Source organism: Coniophora puteana (assembly GCF_000271625.1).
Source record: "Coniophora puteana RWD-64-598 SS2 unplaced genomic scaffold CONPUscaffold_11, whole genome shotgun sequence".
NCBI classification, from domain to species: domain Eukaryota; kingdom Fungi; phylum Basidiomycota; class Agaricomycetes; order Boletales; family Coniophoraceae; genus Coniophora; species Coniophora puteana.
Window position 1 is genome coordinate 1,508,435 of NW_006913063.1, and position 25,164 is coordinate 1,533,598.

The window sequence follows — 25,164 nt, forward strand, 5'->3', positions numbered from 1 at the left end:
GCAAGCAGCTGCTTGTCTATTATGGCCTCTTCAGTGTCCAGTGAGCGTGCTTTTTCTGCAGCTGCTGAAATAATCACAAAAAGGTGCAATCACATTGGTGGAGATGTTGTTGAAGCTATTCAGGTGTTGATGACACTCAGCTGCCAGGAATTAATTTCCCATGAGCCAGGGCCATCCTCAGCAACTGAGTTATCCTTAGAGAAAGCTGAGGACAATGGTATTGATGAAATGACTGTTGAGAAGCATGATGATGGACTTGGAGACTTAATTTTAGGTATTTCAGACAATGAGAACCATTGGGATTTGGATGAATAAGTGTTTTTTACTACAGTAATTGTTGCGACACAATAAAAAGTCGATTTTGTCACTGTTTTTTACTGTCTGATCAATCCTGATAGCTTCATTGAGTAGAAAACTGACTGCTCCAATTATTTATGTACATAGGAAGCAAAATACACAATTTTATAGTGAAAGCCCTGGCCTAGGCCAAAGCCAAGCCCAGGCCAAGCCCTGGCCCTACATCAGGGCCTGGCCTGGGTTTTTGCAAAGCCCGAGCCCTCAAAAGCCAGGCCAAAGCCAGGGCTTTCAGGCCAAGCCCAGCCCTGCACAACACTACCTCAAAGAGTCCTTTGACATGGGCTCCGACGCCCCTACTGCTCGCTTGGAGAACGTCTGGGTTCCCGAAGAAGACCTTCCCGGGTTCCGCGACGCATCGTGCCACTTCCAGGCAGTCTGTCGCCACTTCCAGATGACAAAGCTCTTGCCCGCGCTCGCGATGGGCATTCCCGGCGTGAACGATAAGGCGTTCTTCGAGAAGTTTCATAAAGCGGAGGATAATCAACTGAGGCTTCTCAGATATCCTGGTGGCGAACCGGAGGTGTTCGGAAAGGATGCGCAGGACGGGAGGAGGTGCGGGGCGCATTCGGTGCGTTCCGTTTGTTACTCCCCTTGGATTGTACTGTGAGCGAAAGTAGGCTCACATGCGCAATTGTAGGACTTTGGAACGTGCACGCTTCTCTTCCAGGATGACGTCGGCGGACTCGAGGTTGAAGATCCACATTTGCCCGGGACATTCGTACCTGTCCCTCCCGTCCCTGGCGCGGTCGTGTTCAACGTCGGTGATCTGCTCATGCGGTGGTCGAACGGTGAGTCATCTCTCTAATACTCAAAACCGAGCAACCGTTTATGAGCCTCTTAATCCGACAGACACCTTAAGATCGACGCTCCACCGCGTTGTCGCGCCACCTTTCGCAGCCAGCAAGGACGGACGGGTACCAGAGCGGTACTCAATACCCTACGTGCGTCTCCGCGTCTCCTCTCATACTTAGAACTCATCATTGGCCGCGATGATGCAGTTCATGTCGCCAGATAGGCAAGCGTTCGTCGAGTGTCTCCCTGGGTGCTCGGGCCCAGATCGCCCAGTGCGGTACCCAAGCGTAAGCGCTCAGAAGTACATCGACGATAGGCTCAATGCGACGTACTGAACACGTCCGGTGACAATCGACAACGCAGCATGATTGTTATGGAACAAGAGAAACGCGCCTATATATGTACTCTATAGCGGTGTACGATACGTTCAGTGCGGCATGTAACTTCCAACATTCTGAAAGCGCTTTGATGGATATCATCTTCACGTCCATCTCCGTACCAGCTTTGCCTCGGTTTGTTTTCCCGAAGTCGATACAGCAGACTCGCAGAGAAGAGCCACTCACTTGCACCCTCGCTCGCTACTCTGCTGGTGCTCTCAGTACACAAGCAGGCTCTTCGAAGTCTACTCGCTGACACCTCTATGGCGCGCTGATGCACAAGAGGATACCAGTTGCACTTGCACTCGCATATCAAATCGTACCCAAAAGATTTCAAGAGTGTGTATTTGTGTATTATGATACTAGATTTTAAGAACATTATACGAGCAACTAGATGCATATTATATATGATACAGATGCCCATCGCCGTCGAACGAAGCCAAGCAGAGAAACGATAGCCAAGCCATGATGCCAATAACGTTGAACGCAAGTCCGAGAGCTGAGGTTGCCGAGCTATAGTCGCCAGAGTGCCGTGTTCCAAAAAATCCCGAGAACCAAGCGAGAAGACAGCGCGAAGACGCGCACAAGCCATATTATCCAGAACCTGAGAAGCTTCCAAAAGAAATTATAAAGGTGCGAGAAAAAAAACGTGCCCGCAAGCGCCAGAAAGCAAGTGCCACTAGGGTACAAGTCCAGAGCAATGCGTGCCGAGAAGGCGGATAGCCAAAAACGGGGATAAAATAAAAGGGGCCAGACTAGCTGGAGATGAGAACAATATCAACTGCGAACAACAGATCGCTTGAAGAAGGGAAGCTTCGAAGATAAAGTAGGCTTGTTTCGGGATAGAATGAGGCGAGAGCGGGCGCGGGCGCGGTTAACGGGAGTCTCCGGAGACGAGCAACTTGAGGGCGAGGAACAGCCCGAGTCGGCGGACCAGCGAGGAGCATCTACCGGTGAAAACAGAGTATCTTTGGCCTTGCTCGGCGTGAAGAGCGAGCGCAACGAGGAGACTCTTCCGGACTTGGTGCGGGTAATGTCGGTCTTCGTGGACGAAGAAGGGCTGAAGAACGATCGTATGGATTCCGACTTGAACTTGAAGAAGGAGCTTGGCGAACGTGGTGAAGCATCGGCATTAAGTGTCCTGGCAAAGATCAGGGGCTTGATAGAACGCTTGAGAGCCGGCGATGGCGTAGTGGGCGGGGGCGAAGACGGAGCTGAAGGTGTTGATTGGGTAGAAGACGTTGCGTTGAAAGGGGATATGGGAGAGTTGAAGGTCATGAACGAAAGGCCAAGGGTCGATGGTGTGATGGTGGCCGGGTTGGATGCTGCAACTATAGTCGACTTGGCAGGCGTAGCGTCCGGAGCTGGAGATTCGACCTTTGACTTGTCGGCGGCATCCTCGACGACATCGGGTGTGAAAATGTCGGTGTGCACTGACGAATGTGGGCGTTCGGGGGAATGTCTGCTCGGAAGGACACTCGAAGCCCTCTTTGTGTTGTCTTCATTACGAGAAGTAGCGCTCGGGAGAAGCTCGAGTGTGACCGAAATCTGGAGCGAGAGGCCAGTAGGGTCCGAACGCGATGTCGGAAGATCGCCGTACGACGCAGGCGGAGTGAGTGACATACACGGAGCCGACTTCGAGAAGGACATGATGGCAATGCGTTTCTTGGACGCGACCGGGAGAATGTTGTCTACATTGAACAGCGGCAAACCGCCTTCCTCTGCCAGATGAAGCTCGCCATGGAATGACTTGATCGACGTGCACTGGACGATATGCGCGTGGTGCTTGAATCTGACCTCGAGTGAAGCAGCTTGTTTCACCCAAGCGAGAATGACATCGGGTGCGGGTGCTCTGGTGGGGGAACTGCTGGCATAGAGGAATGAAGTGGAGACCGAGATGCTAATTGCTGCCGAATTTTCACGGGTCTGGGAAGAGATGGCAGACTCCGACTTAGAGGCGTAAAGGAAGCATGATGCAACCTTCCCTGGCGTCTCGTCTTCAGCGTTCCCAGTACAGAGATCTTGGGTCCGATAAGTCAGCTCGAGCATTATGTTCGGAAGGGCAAACATACTAATAACTAGCTTGTCGTCGATCCCGAAACCAGACCACTGCGATTCCACGTATGAATCCTCGCCATACTCTTCCTCGCCGTCATAAGAGACGTCCTCAAATCGCGTGTTGCAGGATTGGTAGGATGACTGTGTCTCCGAAGGGATGAGGTCGTTGACAGCGATGCTTGACATAGAAGCGTTGACGTTCTTGCTAGACTCCTCGGTGATCAAAGCGACGTCTGGAAAGGAAGCTGGGAGAGCTGATGGTGGCTTGACCAAGCTGTCGATGCCAACATGGGCAGCGTCATCGGAAACTAAGACAGACAGGTGAGCCGCTAGGTCCTAATGATTCGACAAACTCGTACCGTTGGTAGTCGTAGAGCCATTCTGTGTCTTGCCGAGGCTAGGGCTCGCCGGCTGTTCCGCGGGAGTCGTCGTTGCATCCTGCTTCATGCTTACGAGACTGGGACTAGCGACTGCGCTGATACTAGTCGAAGAGACAGCATTGGCCATGCTGGCGAGGGAAATGCTGCTGACGGCCAACGACCAATGGAAGGATTGGTGGGCATCTAGAAGAAAGTCAGCCTCTGGGTCTGACAAAGACACACTTCGACTCACTGGTAGTGTCACTCTCCCCAGCTCTTTCCATGACTCCCGCCATAATGCGGGCCCTTCGTGCTTCGCTAGTCTCCGTAAGAAGCGTTGGCGATGGGTCCATCACCTTGCTCTTGAAATCGCCAAGGGCGGTCTGGATCTGCATGATCTTGGCAGGAATCGTGCGGCTGGCTTTCGCGTCCGGATCATTACCAAGTTCCGTGACGAGACCTTCGATGGAGAAGATGTTGGCGGCGAGCATGTTCCTTGCGAGGCAGGGCATTGGTGCGACGTGGGGAAGCTGAGAAGGGCTGGATACGAAGATGTACATGGCTTGAAGGCTTGAAGACTGGCTGGATGGTGGAGGGGCTGAAGATGGAGAGGTCACTCCAGGGAAGAGGCATTTAAAAGAAAGCTGATTTCAGATGCGACTGGTGGCGCTGAGAGAGCTGTGGCTCGGCAGTAGCTCCGCGGACTAGTCAAGTTGGAAACAGTCTCGTTGCGTCACTGGAATGCTTTTTACCCCGGCGCCAGAAAATACTTCGGCGACGAGATGGTGCTGGCCTACACAGCGTAAAGACGCGGAATATCACGGCGGTGTATTCCGCGGGAAATGAGTCAATATACCGTCAATACGCTAGAAATACCCTGTAGACTACCCTCCCGGACAATCTACCTGAATTGACTGCATTCTGCTACGTTTTTCAGGGAATACGCTGATCAATACGCTTCGAATATACTTGCATTTCCCTCCATCAAATATGCTTCGAATATAGTGATTCTTTTCTAGCTGCTCTGGGTACCAAGGGGGACTCGGACCTGCGAAGCAAAACCGCAGGTCGAATTTTCCAAAACGCGGTTCTCAGGTCGGACTAACTAAGTACGTAATCAGGGGTATATCCAAAAATGGAATGCAATGGCCACGTGTACATAGTTCGTCATCAATATTACATCACAAACCCCTGCCTCGGACGCCCAGCCACTCAAAATCGCACCTTCTTCGCCTTGCAAGCGTCACATGCCCAGCTTGAAGTCCCACCGCGTGAAAGGGACACAGTAACACAAGAGACATGGTACTATAGTGTAGAGTATGAGTGACTGCAGGCAAATACAAGAGACAAACATACAAATTTAGTCTCGCAGCCATTGCGAGAACACATGATTGCGTCAGGGTCTGTCTCGTGAACGTGCACGCCGCAAAGGCAGACCCTGAGCTGGTCGGTTTCGCGCAACTTGCGCTTGCGGTTGGAGCGACGCTGGCCGTCGCCTTCCGCCGCTCCCGAAGCACCTCCCTGAAGCATCGAGGCGAGCGTCGAGGGTCCAGCAGTGTCCGGAGAGATAGCAGGCGGCGCGCGAGAAGACACGCCGTCGAGAGACGAGAGAAACGGCTCTCCTGGAACATGCGAAACGAGGGATGCATTCATGATGGGTTCGATGGTTGAGACGGACGAGGGAGCTGCCATGGTGTTGTCGTTGTCGAAGTCTGCTGGGTCGTCCGCCCCGAACGCTTCATCTTCATCCTCGAGCTCATGAGACGATGAACTCGATGACTCGGCGTCGGGTTCTGAATCTACTACACTAGTAGTTTAATAGTAGCATTAGCACTCTTGATGTAGAAAACCTGATTTGCATGGCGTACCTTGTAACCATACGTGTGCTATGGGATTCCGAGATGACGACAGCAACGTTCTTCCCCTTGGTGGAGGTAGTGTTGCCATGCGCACGGCGATCGCTCCATACCTTCTTCATAACGCGATTTTCCGGGTCATCGAGCGCATATTTCCCTCGGTACCTCTCGTAGACAGCAGGTGTGTGGGCGTGCTTCAGATGGTAATCGAAGTTGTATGTCCACACTGCCGGTTTGTTGTGCTCGCACACGGGGCATTGAATGGGGACGTTTGTGCAGGGCGCCGTCCGCGCGCGAAACTTCTTTGCTGCTCCGTATGAGAACTTGACCTGATTGATACACGTAGATCTGACATGGTCAACCGAGAGGTTGCCCGACCTGCCTCTGTTCTTCTTGAGGTAAATCTGACAAACTGACCGTGACCGTAAGCAGAAACCACAGGGCTCCAATTCGCGATCCACGTTCATGTCGAAGAGAACGTGAGCTCCCATGTGAGCGAGGAGTTGGTGGTTGTCCTTGGCGTTGAATGAGACCGCAGGTAAACAGTTGGGGCAAGTGAGCGCAGCAACGTCCCGCGTGTTGCTGCCACCCTCGGCCACAAAGCATAAGGCACCTATATGAGAAGAGTTAATCACTCGTAAAACATCATCAAAATGGAAAATGAAGTACCTGCAGGCTCCTTGTATGGGAAATCGAATGCGCGTGGGCTCACTGAAGCGATGTGGTGGACGTGGTGAGGTACAAGCTTATCATGGAGGCTGGAGGTGAGCGAGATAAGGGTGGGAGTATCAAGGAGGAAGAACTGTTGCTCGAGTCCAGGAATAACTAGCTTGGGGTCAACTGGAGTGATAACGCGTCCGGCCACATCTGAGAGGTGAATTGACAGAAGTGGAGCTGACCTCCAGTCATAACGCTGACTAGGATCATCCTCTACTGTGGCTGGCCGCAAGCCGATGAGCTGAAGGGAGAGTTTGGCACTATCCTCACCGAGAAGCTCAGTGGGGAACTCGTCACAGGGCTGGGAGTTAAACTGGATGTCGTTAACCTGGGCAAGACCAAGGAAAAGCTTCTCATTCCATCGGAACAGGGAGGCAACAGGGTTTCCTATTGACAGCAGCTCCCGGTTTCCATTGCCATCCAGGAGACGCTGAGAAACCGAGGTGAGCTTGGGTGCGTACTTCTCTTCTCCGGCAATCCGCCTGAGACGATCAGTTGATCGTGCCGACTTCTTGTGCTCAAAACGTGCAGCAAGTGCCCGTGACTTTCTAACAAGCGTGCCTTTGCCATCAATGTCGACCATGTTGGAGAACTGAGGCACTGCCACTCTCATCGCGCTTGATGAGTTCACTGATAGCCTCCACTGCGCATCTGCGGCGGCATCCTCAAGTTCGCACAACCCATCACAGTTGCTATCTCCGCCAGTGGGCACAGGCTGTGTGGGTTGGCCTACACCTCAAACGGTCAGTATTTCATTGGACGTGGTTTAGTGACTGTACTCACATTCCTCTGCGTCATCAGTATCAATGCCTGCATCAGTGGCAGCCGGAAGATGGATCAACAATGTTCCATTCGGGGCTAAGATGGAGCTTTCCACTGTAGAGTCAATAGCGGCAAGACGCTCAGAGAGGGTTGCATCGGTATCTTCAATCTGGCGGCGACCAGCTTTCCAGCAAGTGAGCAGCGTGACGTTGGCTGGTTTCAGATCTCCTCGAAACGAGCGTGGTCCAATGTGGTCTACATTTTGTACGGGAACTTCGTCACGCGAGAGAATAGGAAGATGAAGGCGTCGAGGGGTTCTATCCCAATGCGGGTAGCGTGAAAAGATGTTAGACACCTCAACAGTAGCGGTGACTCTGAGGATAAGCTGTAATAAATCCAAGTTTGCATCACTGCCGACCATGGTGCGAAGAATCCCAAATAAAGTCTCGAGTCGATCGGTCCCCAGTAGCACTAGATAGAATGGAGCGAGTGGACAGTCTATTTTTGCCTTAGCAACTGTGAAGAACACGTTCTTGATCATGAGCATGATATTGACATAGAGCTGAACAGGAAGGAAGTTTCCGCCTGCATCAGGGAATGAGAAGAGAGCCATGGCAAGATGAGCTGCTGCACTAAGGTGCGTCAACTGTTCCGAGAGACTGAGATCAATACAAGTATAAGGGAGTATAAGGTGACGGAAAAGCTGGCCGAAAATACGCAACGCATCACGCGTCTCGCAGTAACTGGGGAGATAAGCCTCAGGTGAAGCAGGAGGTAGTTTCCATATGTCACGGAGCAGCTGGTATGCAACAGCAACATCCTGCTTGTCAGCGACGTTAAACAGAGTGTCAAGATGTTCTTGTGAGTGGCCAACGTCTTCCAAATGAGCGCGTACAGTCCCTTTTTTCAGCCATACACCCTTCACAGTAACTCCCTTCTTACGAAAGATTGCGCTTCGGGCGTTCTTGAAAATATGCTTTGCGTCTTTATCAGCAGTGATATCATCATTGCCAACGTGCAGGTCCATGAGACGCAGTGGTGCCAAGAGCGGAAAAATTGGTGATGACTCCGCCAGTCTGGTCTTAAACGTGAGGAGAACCAACGCTCGCCCACGCCGCGCCTCCCCATCTGATGCGAGACTCACAATGCGGATGCGACGGCAATGGGTGTTTGAACGGACAGCAGAGAGTGAAGTCTGAAGAATTGTTGCATGGGCCTCTGCCGTCTCACGCTTCGAGCTGCCAGACAACAGAAATGGGCGTGCGCTGTAGACTGCTGTGTCGTGACTGCCCAAGAAGCCAATAGCCCCTACAGTAGCCTAAAGACAACTTATATTAGCTGACTGGTATTAATCGACATCACAGACATTGATAAACGCCCGAGAGCTGTCCGCTTCCCACACCCTCTGAGAACAGTTCACACACGTGCATCCTATTCCTCACTCACCTCCACGGCCATGTCTACCTCCCCGCGTTCGATCTCTCCCAACAAACAGTCCACGTCCGCCATGGTATTGAACTGAAGCCCTGCCTGTGCCGAGGATTCGCGTGCAACACCCAAAATCGAGTTCGTGCGATCGCACCACCGCAGCCGCCTCTCAACCGCCAACTCGTCGAACATCAGCACAGCGTGGCCAACACCACTTCCAGTAAGCGATCCCAACGCATCATGCATCCCAGAAAGCGATGCATCGAGGTTATGCGTAACCTCCTCTGCTGTCGGGACACCAGGGGAGGCCTGGAGCTGGGGTAGCGTAGTGTGCTTGCGAAGGGTGGAAGTTGCCGGTGTGTCCATGGTACGGTGAGCCATATCTGCCACTCGTGCTCCACCTAGGCGCAGAAAGAGAAGCCCACGCAGATAGTCCTCATCCTCGTATCCTCGGGGATGGTAGACACCTTGCGCTGCGTTATCGACCTGCTGGAGGACTTGGTATATGCTACTCCCTCGTCGAAACGCTGCTGACAAAACCCGGTTGATAGCTGGGATACGGTTACTTGCTATAGCCATCAGCGTCTGCTTTTGGGCGTCAAGAACGCGCTCGAGATTGATGAGCCGCTTCGCGCTATTGAGCTGGCGAAGCCGGCCTTCGTCAATAGTACGTGCCTTGAGTCGGAGCATGGTCATCAGCTGGCCAGCTCCATGCCAGTGGTAAGGTGCGTTCTCTGACACTCCAGCGGTGAAGCGTTGAATGATCCCCTTGAGCAGGGTATTGTCCGAGAGGTGGGAGCACACCGTGCACGTTGAGCCCTCCATTGTCACTTCACCACGACAGCCAATCGCGTACAGGAAAAACTGGCAGCCGCGCGTCGTGACGTTCCAAGGAACACTCTGGACAGTATGAAGGGCGATCGGGTAGATGGAGAAGGTGTTTTGGCCATCAGGGACAGAGAGCTCATATCCAACACACATGTACGTCTTCTTCGGTAGCTTGCGAGCGACGGACTTGATGAACTGAATCTCCTCTGCCTGTGCGGGTGCCGTGACCTCCGTCTGTGTGGTTGTTGTAATCTCCTCCACATCAGAGATATTCCCGTCGCCCCCAGTACCAACTGCGCCTCTGCACACCTATGTAAGCAAGGGTCAAGGACCAACAGAAAAGGAACATACGCAATCTCCAACGCGCGGATCAACACCATCACCTTCTCCTCCACCAGACCACCCTCTATCTCCCAGGTGACGACTTGTTCCTCCAACCACTGCACAATTCCGTCCATCCCAAGGGGTCCACGACGAAGGTGTGTCGCAAACTCGTCTGCCTGCTGCCCGTCACTGACCAGTATGCTGAGCATGGGGCCGAGTTGCTCCCATGCTTGCTCCTTTAGCCCTGGTGCGATAGGAGCTGCTGACTCCTGAAGGAAATCGGCCAGCTTTTCGCCTGTCTGGGCCTCGGGGATCGACATGGGCATGAGTGCTACAGCCGTGCGTAGCTTCTTCATCAGCTCCAGCCCGCTCTCCGCTCCTGCATAGGGTGTTGTACAAGTGCCAGGCTGCGCGTGAATGGGGGTGTTGCCTTCATTGGTCGGGACAGCAGGAGCGTGGATCTGCCGAGGTGCTGATGCGGCAGAGGGGATGCGTTGGGCTCGATGGGTCACTGTGGAGAACAGCGTGGTGAGCCTGGACTGAACCCCACCTGCCCTCCTCTTCTTGTTCTTGACCGCCTGCTCAATGCACTTCTTCGTGTCCCAGTGTTGGTTCCAGAAGTTCTCGGTCCCCCCCATCCCGAGGCTGATGAACGTGTCGCACTGTGGGCACTTCACTTTGCCATCGACCTCCTCAAGCGTTGTCTTTGCTTTTGCCTCATCGATCTTCTTCTTTCTAGCTTCATCCGGTTTAACCTGCACATTGTATGAGCATTAGGATAGTATCCAATTAGTAGGTATACAATTACCATTGATATCGATCTTCTTTTAATTCAGTTGTTTGCAAGACGAACACGCGCTGGCATTGGCCCTCCCTCGCACGCTAAATTTACTATATGGAGCTATTAAGATGTAGGTCGCGATTTTCCGCCGCCACCCCTCGACCGTGGACTAACTAACTAACCCCGGTCTCGGCCTGTAACTCCGAGTCCCCCTTGCTGGGTACCTATTGATCCTCGTCCCCCGCGTGCTTCTAATGTACATAGCGCACAAAATAACATAGAACACGTCTTTATTAGAGCATGAGCTTACAGCGAAGGGCGTGAACGACATATAGGATGACCAGTGACCCTCTGAGCACCTCTGACTCCCCATGGATCCCTCTTCGCCCGATAACTCTGCTGCTCACGCGTTGTTCGCGTTGAACTCGTCTGAGCTCGACATGACAGTTTTCGACCCGCACGAATTCGATTTCCTTCCCAACATTGGCCTCGAAACCGGCCCTGGAGGCCACAGCTTCTCGAGTCCGGGGCCGATGCCAGCTGAGCGTGCTACACCGGCCCCTGCCCACCGAGGCCCGAGTGGTAGTGCCATCCTGGCGAGGGTTACTATGCTCGAGAGTCAGTTCAATGGCCTCGCGCGGAGAGTCACCACATGTGAGGAGGCCGATGCTGTACGTGCCTTGCGAGTCAAATGCTCCTCGGCATTTGAAGCCATCAGGAAGGAGGCCGATGAGCGCCTGCAGAAGGCGGTGGCGAGCCTTGAGAAGAAGATCGAGGAGGTCGGACGTGTGCGAACGCTTGCCGTGGAGGGAGCCGAGGAAGGAGCAATGGAGGGGTCGGGTGACGAGGGAGAAGACGACGACGAGACGGGCGACCGTGCTGTTGCCGACGCGCAGGCATATCACAGCACGGAAATCAAGGTGAGCATGGGCAGCGACCATCAATGAACCGTGTCACTTACACTGTCAAGTCGATCACAAGGATCGCCTTCGCACGATTGATGGACGTGCCAAAATTGACTGTTGACTGCCTCCCTGAATGGCCGGAGAACGAGGATGACTGGCCACTTGGCGACACAGATGATGAGGGCGCTGAAGACGAAGAAGGAGGTGGCAAGGGGAAGGGAAAAGCAAACCCGAAGCGATGCCTGTTGCGCTTTCGATGGGACGAACCTTGGCAACATCGCGACAACTGGCAGGGCATCCGAAACATTCAAAAATGGATCAAGGCGAGTGGCCCCGAGGTTATGACCGAGGCGACGGCATCTATCAACACCATCAGCCATAAATCCCTTGAGCTGCGCATCACCGAGAAGTACCAGGCCCTCGCAAAGACCTGGCGACTTGGGAAGAAGTCGACGCCTTCAACGAATACCATTGTGTTGCCCAGCGACGCACCAGCCGGAGCAGATGGAGCAGATGAGGCGACCAGTGCGACAGATGCAACAGCAGTGCTGCCGCCCAGTACTGCACGACCGGTGCTGAGCAAGTCGTCCCGCCAGAGTCGGGCGGGAGGGGTACGTGGGGCTGTCGCTTGAGCTCGAAACAAGACAACTCACCATAGCATTTTCAGAAGCTTGAGTTGAGAGATCGTAAGTTTGAGGCGATGCCGGAGGAAGACGAGTTCAAGGACGACAAGTACAAGCAGGCACTGCAGCAGCAGCTCATGTCCGATGACGAGGACGAGTACGACGAGGCGACGGGGAAAAAAACGGGAAGATACGTGTCGCGCCCGCCAACATATCGGTCTGAACTGGTAAGTGAATTAGCGCGCCCAAGACCGTTCCGTTAATTAATGAAAATTCATATACGCACAGCTCAAACGGTTCCTTGCTGCTGTTGACGCAATTCCCGACCCAAAGGGGAGTACAAAGTATGTGACACGCGTTCGTGGTGAGCCGGTGGACGTCCCGATTCCCTACATACGTGCTTTTCCTTTGCGAGCACGCCGTTGGATGATCTGCCTCGTGTGGTTAGCTCTGGCTGACAACAAGCGATGGGACACAAACGAGCGTCTCATTGGGAACGGAAAGTTGTGGGGCGATGCAAAGGATCCGGAAGAGACAGTCGAGAAGAAACGGAAGGTGAAGGATGAAAAGGCGGACATGAGGAAGAAGCTGAAGTTGGTGGGAGGAAAAGCTGTCATGGGGACCCGGGGTGGTAAGCCAGCGACGAAGAATAAAAGAGGTATCATACCTGATGTTGGGTCATCTAAGCAGGCTGCAGAGATGGCTGCAGCCGCTGACGAGGAATGATGGAGGGAGATGTGGAGAAAACGCACCAAGTCTTGAGTGCACTTGGCACTGTTGTCTGATGCATGCTAATCAAAAAATTCCTCGGGCTCTGTTCCAACCTTTGTTTGCATCAGTAATTAGCTATAAATCGAAATGATTTTGACGTACATGATCAAATGAAACAGCTGCAACCAGGGGACAATCAAGAGCACGAAGCGAGATGGGTATGAGAGCAATTGAGCATTGAATGCTCGACGCCGGTATGACCTCAATGGGAGCATACATGTCTGCATAACAGACATAGACGCCGAGTGTTGATGCACTGTGTGTCAGTGCATAGTCAGCAACTAAGAGACGGGGATACACTAAGACTTACAACATAGACCAGGGGAGCTCTGGGACGTTATCATCCGACAACAGACGCTCGACGACAGCGCAAACGTGAGGTGCCTTGTCGCCTACACCAACCACAAACAAGGAATGTATACGTACGGGAACACGTGTCAGATCGCCATCTGCAACAAAGGCAAAGGCATCCGACTGTGTGCGTCGGTTCGATGTACACCCATAGCGAATGCCATCCTTACGGATGTACGTGAGTTTACGAGCGACCTTGTGGGAGACAAAGGGCGTGGTTCCGGGATCGCAGCTGCGATCACTGACGAGTCTGAGATTGGGCCAAAGCCGACTGCAGTAGGACAGTAGTAGCCGATAGAGTCCAGCGGGTGTGTCGCACATGCGGAGATCAATGAACTTCGCCGTTCGTTTTGGCAAGCGGATATTATCTAGGGCAAAGATATCAGTAATACAGCTGCCATAAAATAAAGACTTACCCTCGGTAGCCTCGCTCTGGTAGATCGCGATCTGCGTCATCATGGCGCCCCTCTCGTGTGCCTGAGTCTTGATGATGGTGTCGAGGGCCTTGTGTTCAACCTCGTGGGCATTCGGTGGGAGATGGACAAGGTACTCGTATATGAGATGAGTCTGAACCCACGCTCGCATCAGCGTGAGTTCCATTTGCCCACCGTCGTGGCCGTTGTGCTTGACGCGCTCGAGCATACCGTTAAAACGCTCGAACGCGAACAGCCACCATGCATACACAGGCCCGAACAACTGTATGATATCAGCCGTATGCATTGCCGCATGGTGGTTGGGTCGGAGGCGAATATCGAGGGCGAGGAGGCGCTGACAGTACTGCGCAAGAAATGATTGGCCTGTTCGAGCCTGAGACATCGAGATCTCGCGAGATGAGAGAATACGAACGGCCGCGACAGCTTGGCGAGAATCACTCACTGAAAAAGGCCGACGAATGGCGTCGCCTCATCACGATCACGCCGGTCCTGCTCTGGTGGACCTGGCATGATGATGATGACGGCTGTTGTGGACACAACAGGGGCGGTACTCTAAACTCCTAAACAGCTCCGAAACTTCGGAGGGGTCGGAGGTAGGCGGAACGGAGCGGAGCGTAGGAGCGTAGAAGCGTAGGCGTACAAGTGGCCGAAACCACAAGGCTAGGTGATGGAGGATCTCAACGAGTGCCGGCGGTGAGCACGAAAGCACTAGTCCCAATGACCAAGTCAATAAAGCATGCTATCTACTACAAAGTGAATGCGCACCTAGTCCCAATGACCAAGAGGTCGAGATGGGGGACTAGGATGCGAACTGCTCAGTATATAAACAACTCCCGCAATCTTCGGATCCTGATCATGCTACCGATAACCATCTGCTGTCGCGGAGGTAGTACAGCGCTGCTGTCAAGCGTCCGCATGGTCTGCATAAAGTCCGAATGTTGTCGGGAGTAATGCTCGAAGGGAAACATAAGAGGTCCGAGGTAACTCCAGACGTGGAGCAAACTCCGAAATCTTCGGAGGGTCCGAAGGTGTCCGAAGGCGTGCGGAGATGACCGGAGGTGCGCGGACCTGGCTCTAAGTGTGGAAAGGAGAGAGAGGAGGAAAGAGAAAAGAAAGAAAAGAATAGGGGCCTTGGTCGTCTTCACGACAACGGCATACCGAGCTCGGAACCACCTATCCCCCCCAATGCTACGACGATACCAACCTTCTCCCGCAACCGACGTGTACTCTATGATGCTATTCTGCTGCTCTGAATTAGTTAGAGCGTCGAAGAATAACAGCGAGTGATACGTACGTTCTTAGGTAGCCTGGTGATATGACTCGGCCAGGCAATCGAGTTGATGAGGGACTCGAAGCGTTGCTTGGCAGAATCGGAACCGCCGAGTCCCGTTATCATATAGCCACCAAATAACACCTTGTCGTACAGGTGCGGGATGATACCTGCGTGAAATCAGTGCATACATCAGAAGTGAGCACAAATATATAGTACTCACCAAGGTAAACACAATGCATGAAGTCGAGCACCGTCTTTGTCTTCGGGAGCCAGCCAGGAATGAGGTCCAGTGTCACAAAACGAGCGCCGTGATCGTCCAGGATTTGATCTTGTCGAGCAGGTGGGGCGTCTTTAGAGTACAAGGCTTGTCGAAGAAGCTCGTAGTCGTCCTTTGGTGTGCGTGCTGCGAAAAGTGTAGTGGAGAGATGAATTCAGGTTGATTACTCACAGTTGTCGTAGCCGGAGGCGCTGTTGATGTCGATAACAGTCGCATCGCAGTACAAGCATGGCTGCATGTCATGCGAATGCGATGCAGTGCCATTGCACTTGTGCGACGCCGGCATGTCACAGTCGAGACATGCACAGTCAGCGTAGACGTTGGCGGGCTCTTCCTCGTCATATACATCCATAGATACCCCTGTAGAGACAATTTATCAGTAATAAAATAGCAGATCTTTATACGCACCACTCCTGAGCATATTCACCTCTCGTGCTGACGGTTCCATGCAGTGACTAATCTGCCGCACGTCAGGTTCCTTCGGGCCCGGCATGACGCTGGCACAGATGACGTTAATTTGAAGGAAGCGTTGGTCGCGCGGGAGATTGTTGATGGCAAAATACATTGCCCCTGTCGAATGTGGTCGATTTTCGAGTACTCCCATCCTGTCATTGTAAGATAGTAGTGATAGTCAGAAAAGGTGAAGAAATGAAAGCGTACCAATCAACGTTCATAGTGAGAACAAGGCCGAAACGGTGCGAAGACAGCTTTGGAGCAGTCTCGCGCCCGTCCTCAGGCCTATCGCGTACATGGCCGTGTTCGCTGACCTCACGGACTGTATGCGTGTCGAGCTCGTGCCAGAGCGAGCCGTCGTGCATGTCCTTCATAATAAACTCCTTGTCGTGGTTTCTGTTGGGTACATCAGCTCGACTGTCTCGAATCATATTCGCAAACCCCGGCCGCATGAACATCCGGCGAAGAGATTCGATGATAGAGACTTGAGGGTGCATTTTTCGTGGCTTTCGGACGCGTTGACCCTTAGCATTAGTCCAGTCATCGTACAGAGTCCCTGAGCAGTAGTCCACAGCGCATATAGGCGTGTCGAGCGTTTTGAGCTCGAGCGGGTGATAGTGCTTCCAGCACTCAGGGCAGACCGCATATTTGATGATATGTTGGTCGGGATCGATGCCAAGACGACATTTGGCACTGAGAAGGGAGCGGACGGGACGTGGAAAGTCGGGGAGCGCATTTACGATCGATAGGTTGTCGAGCATAGCACATAATGTCGCAGACGCCTGGTGGACGGGTACCTTGTTGAATACATTATCGAGTACTGCCCTTAGATACGAGTGCCTGACAGCAGGCGTCTCCTTGAAAGCTCGAGGGACTAGTGTCAGTGGTTCCTTGAGTTCATCGTTGTCGTCGTCGTCATCGAGGAGAGCTGAAGAATTGAAGGCCGATTGGTCGAACTGGACGCGGTGCCAACGTTGATCGGGAGGCTGTATGCGATGCCTCTCTAGTTCTTGGGGCCGTTGCTGATCACGGCGGTTCGCATCGTCGTCCATCTCGTCGCCATCGTCGCCGGGATCAAGCATCCACTCGTCGAGTTGTCGTAGAGGAGACATCCGGGGAGGTTCCCAGTCCTGAGGTAGTATCTGAGTTTCGAATTCCAAGTCCTGAGGTTGCTCGAGCTCGAGCTCGAGCTCTGGTTCTGAGTCCACCCGAGAGGAATCGGAAGGATCGTGCTCGAGAGGGTATTTCTTCCTATGTCGCCGTAGTTCCTGGGCCGTTTGTAAGCCGTATCCTTCGAGCAAACGCGAGCAGCGAGCACAGTAGCATTTGTGGAGCTTCGAGATCTTGACCTTTGGCTTTCGTGAGTGAGACGAGGAGGGTTTGGCGATCGCGGATGGTTTTGAGCGAGGCATATAGTGGCAGGAACAAAGGTATATTACCAGGTCGCTGTATGCGCGACCGCCGATTAGAGCACGGACGCGCTCAGATGCAGCCGTCACGCGCAGTGATATAAACGAAAACGTCTAAGTCCCCGCGTGCGCTTGGCGCCCTCGGATCGGCCCGGATATTCCATCGGTATTCTCGGGGTATTGGGCGCCCTCGGATCGGACCGAATATTCCATCGGTATTCTCAGGGTATCCTAAAATACTCATCGATTTCGCCACAGAGTATTCTTACACGGTTTATTCTCAGGCACTGGGGGTCGACCGTGAGGTGAAAATCACCTGGTGCCTTCACATCGGAATGAGGTGAATGTTTGGTGAAGATCACCTCAGACCAAGGTGAATGCACCTGCAAACCAGGTGATATATCAGGTGAATGCTTCAGGTGAAGATCACCTAAAAACTGCCAGTTTCACCTGAGTCGCTGGCAGGCGCAAATCAGGTGATATCACCTTGGCATCAGGTTGGTGTCACCTTTCCTATGGAGTATCTTTCTCTTGCTTGCAAACCTTCGCTTGTTGAACTGTACAATGACCAGTAATAGCTCTTGTAATCTGATTTAGCAGTGGGTAGAACGAATACATTATATCTAACGAGGTACTATAGGAACTGTAAGTGTCCTGGCCATCTACAGCACTGGTGCGGGTGTTATGAGCTATAGCAGGGCTGGCATCGCTGAGATGAGGAGGACTAATGAGTCAAGCGAACTTACTTACCACATCGTATCCTAGCTCGTGAGCAGGGAAGCGCAAAAGAGTATGTGACCGGGACCGCAAACTGAAACAAGGCGTTGAAGCTGGTGAGTGAGGAAATGAGAGGAGAGGCGATACGTGCTATCTGCATGCGGAGGGTGACCCATACCTCGGTGTGGAGGAAGCGGGATTTGGGTCTGAGAGTGCTAATCTGTAACTTCCTGGCCAGGAAAGTGCGCTTTAATCGATGCTACGCGCCTAAAGGGATGGCGGTCCATCGGCTCTTGGAGATACTTGAAGTTGTGGCATAGAGCGTGAAATAAGCGCGGGATAGACCAGCAAAGGATGAACGTGCGTACGAGGCAGGCAAGCAGAGTAGCTGTGAATGAGTAGCTGAGATTGACAATGGACGAGAACGTATTGCCGGTGGTAGAGATGAGGGGGAGGACCTGGAGTACTGTACATTTAGCTCTGAAGAGTGCCGCAGATGATCTTCGGGAGGAAGCTGCGGGGCACGCGGACGGAGGATAACAGGTCGCGAAAGCTGAGAAATCCAGATGCGGCGACAAATTAGTCTCCCTTGCAGACCTTGACACGTGCTTGCCTAAGGACGGCGGCGCTATAACGTGTAGCGACAATTCAGTCAACAGCAACTCGTAGCATTATTGACAGACGCACCAAGGAAGAAGACCAATGCTAAACCAGGTGATGCGCCCAATACCATCATCGTACTCCTCGCACAATTTCTCCTCAACCCCAAGAGTGGCATCCAATCTTCCTGTTCGCATTGACGGGTGAAATGAGCATGCCGGCTAGCACTGGGGATGTGGGAGGTGGCATACTGGTGTTATCATGAATTAGAGATGCTTGAAGTGCTACTCGAGAGCGATGACGGGCTCCGAGCAGTTCACCGGATGATTAACCATTAGCGAACCTATTATGGAGCTGTAAGAAGACAAGGTCAGTGGGCTGCCCGCAGTAGCAGTGACATGGGAGTTATGAGAGGCGACGAGCAATGGGCACTTCACCTGGACACACCTAAGGGTGTATGGCTCTGCGAGAGTGGTCGGGAGCTGGTCTGGTAGGAAGAGTGCAGCCTGTTACGCGCACAGTAGATATTTGCTCTTGTTTGGCTGCATGCTCCACCCTTCGCCACTTTTAATCACCTGAAAATCACCTTCACCTGCCTTCACCTGACAGGCAGGTGAATGGTGTGAATCACCTACTTTTGAGGTGAAGACCACCTCTTTCTATTCTCACAGTGAGGGTATTATACAAGTATTGTGAGATACCCTGTCATTTTGCCTTGGAGGTATTCTACGTCTTTACGCTGTGCTAGTGCTAGATCTACAGAGATTGATATTCAATCACAGTCGACACACCCGCCGAAAGGTGCCTCGTAAAAGCAACGGGGGATAGATATTAGTTTGTCCAGCTGCTTCGACAGTAGCAGCTACACCGCAGACTCATAGCGCATAAGTATATACAAAAAGAAATACCCTGAGGAAGCAAAATGAATAAAATGGGGATCAACTTTGAGCCGAGAAGTTTAAGTTGCACGTAGTAGCTGAACGAAAGACTGTTGAGCGAAGGCCCAGTCCGAAGACACAGATGACGCCAACATTGACATGACCAAGTTTTGGAGCAAGGGCGCCTAGCAGAGATGTGCTTGAAGAAGCGACACAGAGATTTATGAAAGGAGTTGGAAGAAACAAAGATTTCATAGCACGGAAATATTGGTGATGGACGCTCTCGTCAAAGAGGTTTTAGGCGCGAGAAAGCTGCTGTCAGCATGACAAAGCCTGTGCACGTCGCGCTTCGCGTCACAGCGCATTCCCGAACGGGTAAGACGCGACGGAACCACCGAGCAGCTTCGTCGACCTTGTCCTCCCATCTCCTTGTGCAATGTTTTCCGCCGTACTGCAATCGAATCTGACGAACTATCCAGCATAGACAATGCCGAAGGATGACGACCACTGGCACCTAGCAGGGGTATGAGTGACGCGAGTGTAGCTGGTACGCAGTATAAAATGCAAAGATGCGAAGCCTCTGACAGTACCAATCTCTTCAACTAACATCTCAAACCTCATCTACCGATAGCAATATTTTTCTTTTCTTACCCAACGCATCATTTTATTCCTTGCAATTTACACCGCTTCGTCCCAGACCCAGACCGCACTCCTCCTTCCTGGGGTCGGTGCTTCTTTTGCGCTGCAGCAGATCTCGATCCCGCAAGCAGGTCCTGGCGAGGTTCTTGTCAAGAACTACGCTGCGGGACTCAATCCGATTGACTACAAGACTCAAGAGAGCGGATTTTACGTCGTGCGCGAATACCCTGCCATTCTCGGCTTTGAGGGTGCAGGTGTTGTCTCCGCCATTGGTGAAGGCGTTATACATCTCAAGGAGGGTGATCGGGTTGCATACCAGGGGGTCGCTACCAACAAAGGACGTTCCTTCCAGCAGTGGGTTGTCACATCGGCTGACTGGGTATTCAAAGTACGCGACGGCGCTATCCGGCTGACTGTTCTCGAAAACTGACTGTCTAATGTCTGTAGCTTCCCAATTCTATTTCCTTCGACACCGCAGCAGCGATCCCCATCGCGCTACTCGCTGCCGTTATCGGCACGTACCAGCCACCACCTCACGGTCTCGGCGTAGCCACTCCATGGTCTTCCACCGGGCGTAGTGCCCATTCTGGGTCCCCCATCGTCGTCCTCGGCGGAACATCCAACGTCGGCCAATACGCAATTCAGCTTGCTCGCCTCGCCGGTTTCGACGCTATCATCACCACTGCCTCTCCTCGCAATTCCTCCCTTCTCCAGCGGCTCGGCGCGACGCACGTGCTCGACCGTTCTCTCTCCATCGAGGCGTTAGTCCAAGAAGTCGAGAAGATCACCGGCAACAAGAAAGTCTTGCACGTATTCGACGCAGTCGGTATCGCGGAGACGCAGCAGGCCGCGCTCTCGATCGTAGCTGAGGGTGGGAAAGTTCTCACCACGAATGCGCCGCAAGGTAAGGCACCAGAGGGCTCTGACAAACAAGTCGTGTTCGTCATGGGTGCGCTTATGGTGCCGCAGCATCAAGCATTTGGCAAGGAATTCCTGAGCGTTTGGGCGTCGCTTTTCGAAAGCGGCGACATTAAAGTGAGTTTTCTGTCTCCTCCACTCTTGCAAGGGTCTCTGACGGGGCCTTTCAGGCTAGCGCTGTCGAGATTGTCCCGGGCGGTCTCAATGGCGTTGAAACGACGCTGAAGCAACTCAAAACAATTAGCGGGAAGAAATTTGTCGTACGTCCTTTTGAGACGGATGTGTAATCATACGAAGGTTACTTATAATATACACGTTGAATATACATACACATTTGAACTCTCAGGGTGAAGCCTGTGATCCATACTACTCAAACGCTAGAGGCTGCAGCGAAACCGTTGACTCGGTGCTACTTCCTCACATTTCTATCAATCTTGGTCACCGTAGTGGTTGTTGACGTGAACACCAACTCCCCGCTTTCCGGAATGGCATCTCTGCTGTTGATAACGATTGTAGGGTGGTTCCCTCCCCCGTTCACGCGTATAGCAGGCTCGGAGCTCGATATCGTGTACGTCGACTGAGTGACTACCGGCGCACCAGGTCCTGGTTGGGGGTTTGTCGAAAGCTCACCAACGCGATGAGCCGCCCATTCCTGTCCTGTCTGCCCAACGGACGCCAGCTTCACCTGAATGACATCGTCAATGACGTCATTGAAGCCATGGTATCTCTGTCATATGCTCACCCTGGTCCCAGAGCTCGAGCTGATCAATGTCATTGCCAAAGGACTGTTTGGCCACACAATCCTGTAAGTTGGAACGAGGTCAGCGTTGGCGAGTACACGATGTAATTACAAGTGAAAATCACGCATACCGAACAGTTGGCTCTTGCTTGCCGGAGATGTTCTCTACGGACCAGCTTACAGGATACGGAGTCGCGATTATCGTGGCGTTCATCTGCACCGTCTCACAGGTGAGATATGTCCCCGAATGCATGCCTTTGATGGAGTATCCGGCTCCCAGCGGAGAGAACTCCCACTATATGAATAACTTAGCGTGAAAGTCTTGAACGCTCCGAGCCTGATTAGTAAAGTCTCACCTTTTGATTGTCGCTCTCGTGCTTCCCGTACGCTGAAGTGCCATGAGCTGTACGTATTGTTGTCATTTTCCGGCTAAAACATACCTATAAGTGTTCTGTTATCGCCTGCTGACAGATCCATCGCTGTCTCTCCCCCAAACTGGACGAGCTGATAGATGCCGGCGTGTATCGGGCCTCCCTCCATGTCAAACTTGAAGGTCTCTGAAGATTGTGTCACTGGAGATGAGTGGGCGCTCGATTGATCCGCCTCGACAATGATCAACTCGCTAGAGTCGTCGTAGTCAGCGATGTTCATGATAGAAGGATAGGCACACTTGATTTGGAGTCGCTATATCGGTAAAGTGGGCTGGCTGGATTGGGTGTCTAGATTGTGGCCATTAGGGGGTCGTTCGTCCTCCTCCGAGATTTTAAACTTCATTCCAAACTATCCTCATTGCGACTAACTTGAATCTTAACTAGGCCTGAGAATGAGGTCAAGAGAGTCCACTACACTGCAGCCAGAAAAACAAAGTTGCTAAGCCTAGTTTTCGCGAGATGGAGGGTAAGGCTGAAAAAGGAACCAGTCGCGGCATCGGCCGTACCTGTCTGACCGTGACTCATTCAACCTGTGAATCTTTCTCTTCAAGTCATAGATAACATTTTGCCATATTTCTAATCCTACAGTATCCAGTCTATCCTACACGAGCTCAACGCGTTGCAGTCTCTGAAGGCACTATCATCACTTCTGCTCAGGCGTCTCAGCGTACAATGTCTGCCACATCCCTTCAGGGTATCGCGCGCCATTCGCCCAGTCCGCTTTCTCGGCAAGCTGCCTTACTTCTTGGACATGCTCTGGTCCCAGCTTGACGCTCACCGCAGCAAGGTTCTCGTTCAGGTACTGCAAAAATCAAATCAGACTGGCCCTCGACACAATACAAAGGTCAAAATAATCAAACCTTGATTTTCTTCGTTCCAGGAATCGGGATGACGTCTTCACCCTGAGCCAGGAGCCACGCAAGAGCAACTTGACCGGCCGTAGCATCGTACGATTCGCCAACCTTCTTCAAGAGATCAGCCAACTTGAGGATGTTGGGGAAGTTTTCCTTGGAGTATCTAGGGACCATCCGTCGGAAGTCACTCTCCTCAAAGTCGTCGGGAGATTTCTATCAGAGGTATCAGGTCTTAGGATGTGCATGAAACTCGGCAATAATCAGACTCACGTATTGACCAGTGATCAGACCACGTCCCAGAGGTGAGTAAGCAATAACCTTCACGCCAAGCTCCCGCGCAGTTTTGAGTATGTTCAACTCGCCCTCGATGTCGAGCGTGAAGGCAGAGTACTCGACTTGGATCGCAGCGATCGGGTGCACCTTGTGGGCGCGGCGGAGAGTGTTGGCGCTGCACTCGGACAAACCCAGGTACTTCACCTTGCCGGCCCTACAGATTTATCGCACTGAGTACGTGATATTCCCATGTCTCCTGTCCAATATCACTTACTTGACGAGCTCAGCCATTGCACCAACCGTCTCTTCAATGGGAACCTCAGGGTCGGGCCGATGCAGGTAGTATAGGTCAATCTTGTCAACTCCAAGACGCTCCAGCGAACGTTGGAGGTGAGTGCGGCAGGCTTCTGGGGTGCCATTAACGGTCCTGGCTGTGCTGAAGTCGACTCCAAACTTTGTAGCGAGGAAGATCTCATCGCGTTTTCCTGTACGCTTGAACCTAGGTGTGGTCCGAGGATATATCACCATTTACTCGCCGAAAAAGCAAGGACACAAAAATCTGTTTCGTACCATTTGCCGATCAGGTCCTCATTGTCACCGTAGACGTTTGCCGTGTCCCAGAATGTGCACCCACTTGCGTGTGCAGCATCGAGAACCTGAAGGTAGTGGTAATTGTCTTTGTCAGCGCTTACCAGATACTAGCATCATGAAGGATACGACGGACCTTGAAACGCTCCTCGTCAGACTCGACGGCGCCATAGGCAATGGAGAGGCCCATGCCACCAAATCCGATGGCAGAAACGTTGTCTGTGCCAATCTTACGCGTAGGGAAAGTCATGTTTGTGGTTTGATAGCTAGCGGAACGGTGGACTTGGGTGCTTGGATGCTGCTGAAACAAGGACCTCCATCATAGTCTTTATAACCACTCCTCTGGTTCGGCATGGTAGACGCGTCAGTGCATCGGCAGCCATTTCCCAAGATGCGTCACCAGCAAGCTGCAGACATCAGCCTGCTTATGACGAGCCAAGAAGAGAGAATTCGAAGCGATGCGTTATTATTGGTCCCAAGCGCAAGCAGTACCTTATTAAGCCAACGAGATGACAGTGAGTGCTCACGAAATGTTGAGATTGTACGGCGCGCTCATAGCCCCTTTAAATAAACCTGTTTAGCCGGCTTCTTCGGTGTTGAAGAACCAATTATCCTAATTGCTGACACAAGTTGGTACGACAAGAATGCGGGGTGTTATTCTGAGTGCTATTTTAACGTTGGCGCTTTTATGAAAATATGGTCGAGTCCTTGTTGCACCCAAGTTAGCGGGTGAGTACTGTATTCTGAGCGCTGGAAATCTAGATTACCTTCCCTGATAACCCAGATAGGTTCTCATACAGATATAATATGGTATTTTCTTATTCCGCCCTCCACCCAAAGAGTACCGGCTTTAAGGCTGACGCTATCATCAGCTTGTCACACTCTTGCCACTAGCCTATGGCCCTGTGTCCTACTTCGTTCCCCATTGTCATTTCCTTTCATGCCATAGCTGATGGGAACTCCGTCAGTGTCAACCATGATCTGTCAAATGGTCCTCCGCCGACACTTTGTGGGGCTTGGACAAGCAAACTATGTTCGGCTCGCTTATGGTGCCACAGTACAACGAATTCCGTACGAAGTGGGGTTTCACCCGGAAATCTGTGACATCAAAGTAAACTCAATCGATATCCACACTCTCCGTTGCGAGATTACTAATAGATGTCTGGTTAAGTTTCATCGAGGCTATTTTAAGTAGTCTCAACGATATTGACTCGGCTTAAAATGGTCGCTGGGGAAAAGATAGTCGTACGCTCTTCTGTGGCATACAGGTAAGCTCATGACGACCATACAAGGCGTATCTAATACTCTTTAGGCCGCGATACTCATTCATGAAGGATTTGATTAGTAATACTCATGGTACCGAGATGATAGGTGATCTCACGCTGGACTTCT

General features: G+C 52.3%; 9 protein-coding genes across 9 annotated transcripts in view; 4 read left to right on the top strand and 5 right to left on the bottom strand.

The window, feature by feature from the left end:
• The window catches only part of CONPUDRAFT_61916 (Clavaminate synthase-like protein), a gene marked incomplete at both ends in the record, with an annotated part of 7,304 nt that extends 5,820 nt beyond the window's left edge, over positions 1 to 1,484 (top strand). Inside the window, 4 exons of the mRNA XM_007773604.1 lie at positions 581 to 925; positions 995 to 1,145; positions 1,207 to 1,298; positions 1,356 to 1,484. Coding sequence (XP_007771794.1) covers positions 581 to 925; positions 995 to 1,145; positions 1,207 to 1,298; positions 1,356 to 1,484 — 717 coding nt within the window. The remainder of the gene's footprint in view (positions 1 to 580; positions 926 to 994; positions 1,146 to 1,206; positions 1,299 to 1,355) is intronic.
• A 777-nt stretch (positions 1,485 to 2,261) lies between these two features.
• Positions 2,262 to 4,813, bottom strand: CONPUDRAFT_167932 (uncharacterized protein). The gene is made up of 4 exons (XM_007774048.1): positions 4,197 to 4,813; positions 3,944 to 4,147; positions 3,599 to 3,892; positions 2,262 to 3,547 (listed from the first exon to the last, which is right to left on the bottom strand). The coding sequence occupies exons 1-4, from the start codon at positions 4,501 to 4,503 to the stop codon at positions 2,304 to 2,306; spliced, it is 2,049 nt and encodes a 682-aa protein (XP_007772238.1). The 5' UTR covers positions 4,504 to 4,813; the 3' UTR covers positions 2,262 to 2,303.
• A 1,617-nt stretch (positions 4,814 to 6,430) lies between these two features.
• CONPUDRAFT_61354 (uncharacterized protein) lies at positions 6,431 to 9,687 on the bottom strand (the record flags this gene model as incomplete). The annotated part of the gene is made up of 3 exons (XM_007773557.1): positions 6,431 to 7,251; positions 7,291 to 8,596; positions 8,725 to 9,687. 3 exons carry the CDS (start codon positions 9,685 to 9,687, stop codon positions 6,431 to 6,433), a joined length of 3,090 nt encoding a protein of 1,029 aa, XP_007771747.1.
• Positions 9,688 to 11,010: 1,323 nt separating this feature from the next.
• Positions 11,011 to 12,176, top strand: CONPUDRAFT_75699 (uncharacterized protein; the record flags this gene model as incomplete). The annotated part of the gene is made up of 2 exons (XM_007773714.1): positions 11,011 to 11,559; positions 11,610 to 12,176. 2 exons carry the CDS (start codon positions 11,011 to 11,013, stop codon positions 12,174 to 12,176), a joined length of 1,116 nt encoding a protein of 371 aa, XP_007771904.1.
• A 35-nt stretch (positions 12,177 to 12,211) lies between these two features.
• On the top strand, positions 12,212 to 12,893 carry CONPUDRAFT_61637 (uncharacterized protein; the record flags this gene model as incomplete). The annotated part of the gene is made up of 2 exons (XM_007773582.1): positions 12,212 to 12,394; positions 12,456 to 12,893. Coding segments are annotated over 2 exons (621 nt in total), but the record flags the coding sequence as incomplete, so codon positions are not given.
• Positions 12,894 to 12,958: 65 nt separating this feature from the next.
• CONPUDRAFT_61597 (uncharacterized protein) lies at positions 12,959 to 16,778 on the bottom strand (the record flags this gene model as incomplete). Its single annotated transcript, XM_007773579.1, has 11 exons — positions 12,959 to 12,991; positions 13,041 to 13,194; positions 13,249 to 13,387; positions 13,436 to 13,657; positions 13,706 to 14,164; positions 14,264 to 14,431; positions 15,014 to 15,163; positions 15,217 to 15,399; positions 15,445 to 15,633; positions 15,682 to 15,878; positions 15,934 to 16,778. 11 exons carry the CDS (start codon positions 16,776 to 16,778, stop codon positions 12,959 to 12,961), a joined length of 2,739 nt encoding a protein of 912 aa, XP_007771769.1.
• Positions 16,779 to 19,817: 3,039 nt separating this feature from the next.
• On the top strand, positions 19,818 to 21,174 carry CONPUDRAFT_157124 (GroES-like protein; the record flags this gene model as incomplete). The annotated part of the gene is made up of 4 exons (XM_007774049.1): positions 19,818 to 19,853; positions 20,028 to 20,357; positions 20,417 to 21,004; positions 21,058 to 21,174. The coding sequence occupies 4 exons, from the start codon at positions 19,818 to 19,820 to the stop codon at positions 21,172 to 21,174; spliced, it is 1,071 nt and encodes a 356-aa protein (XP_007772239.1).
• A 122-nt stretch (positions 21,175 to 21,296) lies between these two features.
• CONPUDRAFT_157125 (carbohydrate-binding module family 13 protein) lies at positions 21,297 to 22,277 on the bottom strand (the record flags this gene model as incomplete). Its single annotated transcript, XM_007774050.1, has 5 exons — positions 21,297 to 21,572; positions 21,630 to 21,690; positions 21,758 to 21,921; positions 21,983 to 22,014; positions 22,067 to 22,277. 5 exons carry the CDS (start codon positions 22,275 to 22,277, stop codon positions 21,297 to 21,299), a joined length of 744 nt encoding a protein of 247 aa, XP_007772240.1.
• A 338-nt stretch (positions 22,278 to 22,615) lies between these two features.
• Positions 22,616 to 24,693, bottom strand: CONPUDRAFT_109243 (Aldo keto reductase). The gene is made up of 9 exons (XM_007774051.1): positions 24,645 to 24,693; positions 24,561 to 24,582; positions 24,354 to 24,501; positions 23,909 to 24,287; positions 23,755 to 23,840; positions 23,459 to 23,683; positions 23,182 to 23,398; positions 22,918 to 23,124; positions 22,616 to 22,859 (listed from the first exon to the last, which is right to left on the bottom strand). Exons 4-9 carry the CDS (start codon positions 24,020 to 24,022, stop codon positions 22,701 to 22,703), a joined length of 1,008 nt encoding a protein of 335 aa, XP_007772241.1. The 5' UTR covers positions 24,023 to 24,287; positions 24,354 to 24,501; positions 24,561 to 24,582; positions 24,645 to 24,693; the 3' UTR covers positions 22,616 to 22,700.
• Positions 24,694 to 25,164: the final 471 nt, after the last annotated feature.

Coding starts and splice junctions, on each gene's coding strand:
- CONPUDRAFT_167932 (XM_007774048.1), bottom strand. CDS start 4,503: ATGTACATCTTCGTATCCAGCCCTTCTCAGCTTCCCCACGTCGCACCA. Junction 3,893..3,943: donor TGGCTCTACGACTACCAACG/GTACGAGTTTGT, acceptor TGTCTGTCTTAG/TTTCCGATGACGCTGCCCAT. Junction 3,548..3,598: donor CGACGACAAGCTAGTTATTA/GTATGTTTGCCC, acceptor ATCGGACCCAAG/ATCTCTGTACTGGGAACGCT.
- CONPUDRAFT_109243 (XM_007774051.1), bottom strand. CDS start 24,022: ATGACTTTCCCTACGCGTAAGATTGGCACAGACAACGTTTCTGCCATC. Junction 23,684..23,754: donor GAGGACCTGATCGGCAAATG/GTACGAAACAGA, acceptor GACCACACCTAG/GTTCAAGCGTACAGGAAAAC. Junction 23,399..23,458: donor GCAATGGCTGAGCTCGTCAA/GTAAGTGATATT, acceptor ATAAATCTGTAG/GGCCGGCAAGGTGAAGTACC.